Genomic DNA, 2,432 nt, shown 5'->3' with positions numbered 1-2,432 from the left:
TCAAGTCATTTAAACTTGGGATTACAGATTGTCAGGAGTTTTCTAACGATTTCTACCAACATGATCAGTATTTCCGGGCAAAAAAGATAAAAAAGATTGAATCGTAAACAAATAATTTGAGAATTACATTATTTTGTAAGATTAGAAAAGTTAAAATAGAATTAGGAGAAACTAACACTTAAATTTTGGTTAGGTAAGATGAAATTTTGTAATATTTATTGATAATTTATTTCTAATTAGTTTTAGATTCAAAATTCAAGTTAGTTTTTCAATATGATTTATAGTTTCGCAAGTGAAAATATTACAAAGTGAAGGTATGTTGTATTTATTTTTATGTATTTATAATTATAAACTTATTTCATTCTATTCAATTTAAAGAGGAGAATCCATAATTGTTATTAAACAATAAAGACTATATCGTCAGATTAATTGTTTATTTTAAAATCTAAAAATATAATTCTTTTATTTATTATTAATTTTTTCAGCATCAATTTTTTCGAAACGATAGACAATCAATTGTTGCTAAAAAACAAAATAATTATTAGAAAGATTCCTCTGATTTAGTTTGAAAATAGATAAATTATTATTATCATTATTGTTGAATAATCAAAATTATAAATACAATGTCCATTTAAATTTGGACAATAGCCATTATTCCTTTTGTTAGGAAATTGATAGTATGAAGGTGATAATTACATAAACATTTATTTTTATGGTCATTCAACCACGTGTTTGAACTCATCTGCTTCTCAGAATCGATGTGTCATAAGAATTTAATAAACATTTAAATTTAATAAATTTAATAAAGAATTTAATAAATAATAGAAATATTATAATATAAGGGAAATCCCCGTACTGAGAGCTTATGAATCTACAACATCCACCTTTTTCAAATTATATAATTTCAACAATAATTAAATACTTTTAATTCTTTACAAATATTTTAATAATATAAAAATACAATAAAATTCATTAATTTAATTAAATAACTTAAAAACTTTCAAGAATTTTCTTCTTTTTTTTATTTCATTTTTTAACTTCTCGCCAAATCCCAAATAGTTGAGTTTCGTGCATTAAAATGATGATTTTTTACATCAATTAACTGAAAGAGAAAAAATTTAAGGAAAACGTTAACAGTAAAAATCAACAAGAAACAATGATAAGATGTCTATAGAGGTATATATGTATACCTTTTTATATTCCTTATCACTGTATTCATTCCAAGGTTCTGGATTTTTTTTATTACTCCATGTAATGTCCGGATTTTTAAGAGAGGCTCTTATAGTACAAAAAACAGCAACAGAACATCCAAAACCCAATGCTACGAAGAGGGGAATTAACTGTAATGAATAAATTGAAAATGTTACTTTACTTTTTAATAGATTCAGTTTTAATATTTAATAATATAAGAATGGATTGATAAGTTCATTATTTGTTAAAGTTTGAAAATGAAATATGTATTTCCTCAATTGTAATTATAATGTTTTTTGTCAGATTTTCAAATTTTTAATAAACAAAAACAATATAAAGTAAATTTTAGAAAAAAAATTAGAGAAACAAACGACAAAATTTACTTACAGATGGATGCTTTCTAATGTCCTTTAAATTCAGGCCTTGCATTCTCATTAACATTATATTCAAAATTAAATAGTACCTTGAAACAAATACCAATTTGGGTAATTAATAGTTTTTTTTTTTTTTTAAATGTTATTGAAACAAATTTTTTAGATAAAAGTCGAGTTTAAAGAAGAAGAATTGTTATCAAAATTTTTGTAACATTTAATTATGCCTAATATTTATTCTTAGATTAAGTTCAAAATATGAAAATGTGTTTATATAGTTATCGTTAGGTATACGAAATCAATAACAACAGATTAATTAATTGTTATTCAATATATGTTTAAACTTACAAAATATTTAATTTAACACGACGAAGTACGTTTCTTTTTTGACGTTAAAACTTGTTCATCTCACGATAACTGAAACACCAAGAAATATTGGAGCATTTATATATATATTTAGTTACGTGACAAATCGCGCGCATCTCTTTCTGATGCTTTTATTTTTGATATCTATGTTGAATGGAAAGAAAGTAGTTTAGAAAATTTCTATTTTAGAATTAGGAAAATGATGATGTCACTATTTTTACGATCGAACGCATAATGATTTTTCCAACAAGTAAACAAATAAATTCTTAAAATACAAAAGAATTTAAATACAAACCAATAAAATCATTCAAAATTCAACTAAAGACGATAGTAGAAACCTTATAGAAATTATCATGAAAGTATTCCTTTATTAAAGAGATGCATTTATCCCCTTTAGATATTAAAGTAACTCCTCAAGTTAGATATAATTTATCCCCTTCAATGATAATTTTATTTTCCCTCTAGGATACTTTAATCAAATATCTAAGAATGTTGTGTTGTCCT

General features: G+C 23.2%; 1 protein-coding gene across 1 annotated transcript; it reads right to left on the bottom strand.

The window, feature by feature from the left end:
• Positions 1-559: 559 nt before the first annotated feature.
• On the bottom strand, positions 560-2,047 carry LOC127279361 (cytochrome c oxidase subunit NDUFA4-like). The gene is made up of 4 exons (XM_051301670.1): positions 1,911-2,047; positions 1,579-1,654; positions 1,191-1,340; positions 560-1,102 (listed from the first exon to the last, which is right to left on the bottom strand). Exons 2-4 carry the CDS (start codon positions 1,630-1,632, stop codon positions 1,034-1,036), a joined length of 273 nt encoding a protein of 90 aa, XP_051157627.1. The 5' UTR covers positions 1,633-1,654; positions 1,911-2,047; the 3' UTR covers positions 560-1,033.
• Positions 2,048-2,432: the final 385 nt, after the last annotated feature.

The sequence above is a fragment of the Leptopilina boulardi genome, unplaced genomic scaffold, assembly GCF_019393585.1.
Source record: "Leptopilina boulardi isolate dan_hultmark-lab unplaced genomic scaffold, ZJU_Lbou_2.1 LbouV2_216, whole genome shotgun sequence".
In the NCBI taxonomy this organism is placed as follows: Eukaryota; Metazoa; Arthropoda; class Insecta; order Hymenoptera; family Figitidae; genus Leptopilina; species Leptopilina boulardi.
The sequence above is the reverse complement of the archived record's forward strand: the minus strand, read 5'-3'. Positions and strand labels throughout refer to the sequence as shown.

Excerpts from the sequence above, each read along its gene's own strand:
- LOC127279361 (XM_051301670.1), bottom strand. The coding sequence starts at position 1,632 with ATGTTAATGAGAATGCAAGGCCTGAATTTAAAGGACATTAGAAAGCAT. Across the intron at positions 1,341-1,578 it reads ACATTAGAAAGCATCCATCT|TTAATTCCCCTCTTCGTAGC; the intron begins GTAAGTAAATTT and ends TATTCATTACAG. Across the intron at positions 1,103-1,190 it reads GTGATAAGGAATATAAAAAG|TTAATTGATGTAAAAAATCA; the intron begins GTATACATATAT and ends TTTCTCTTTCAG.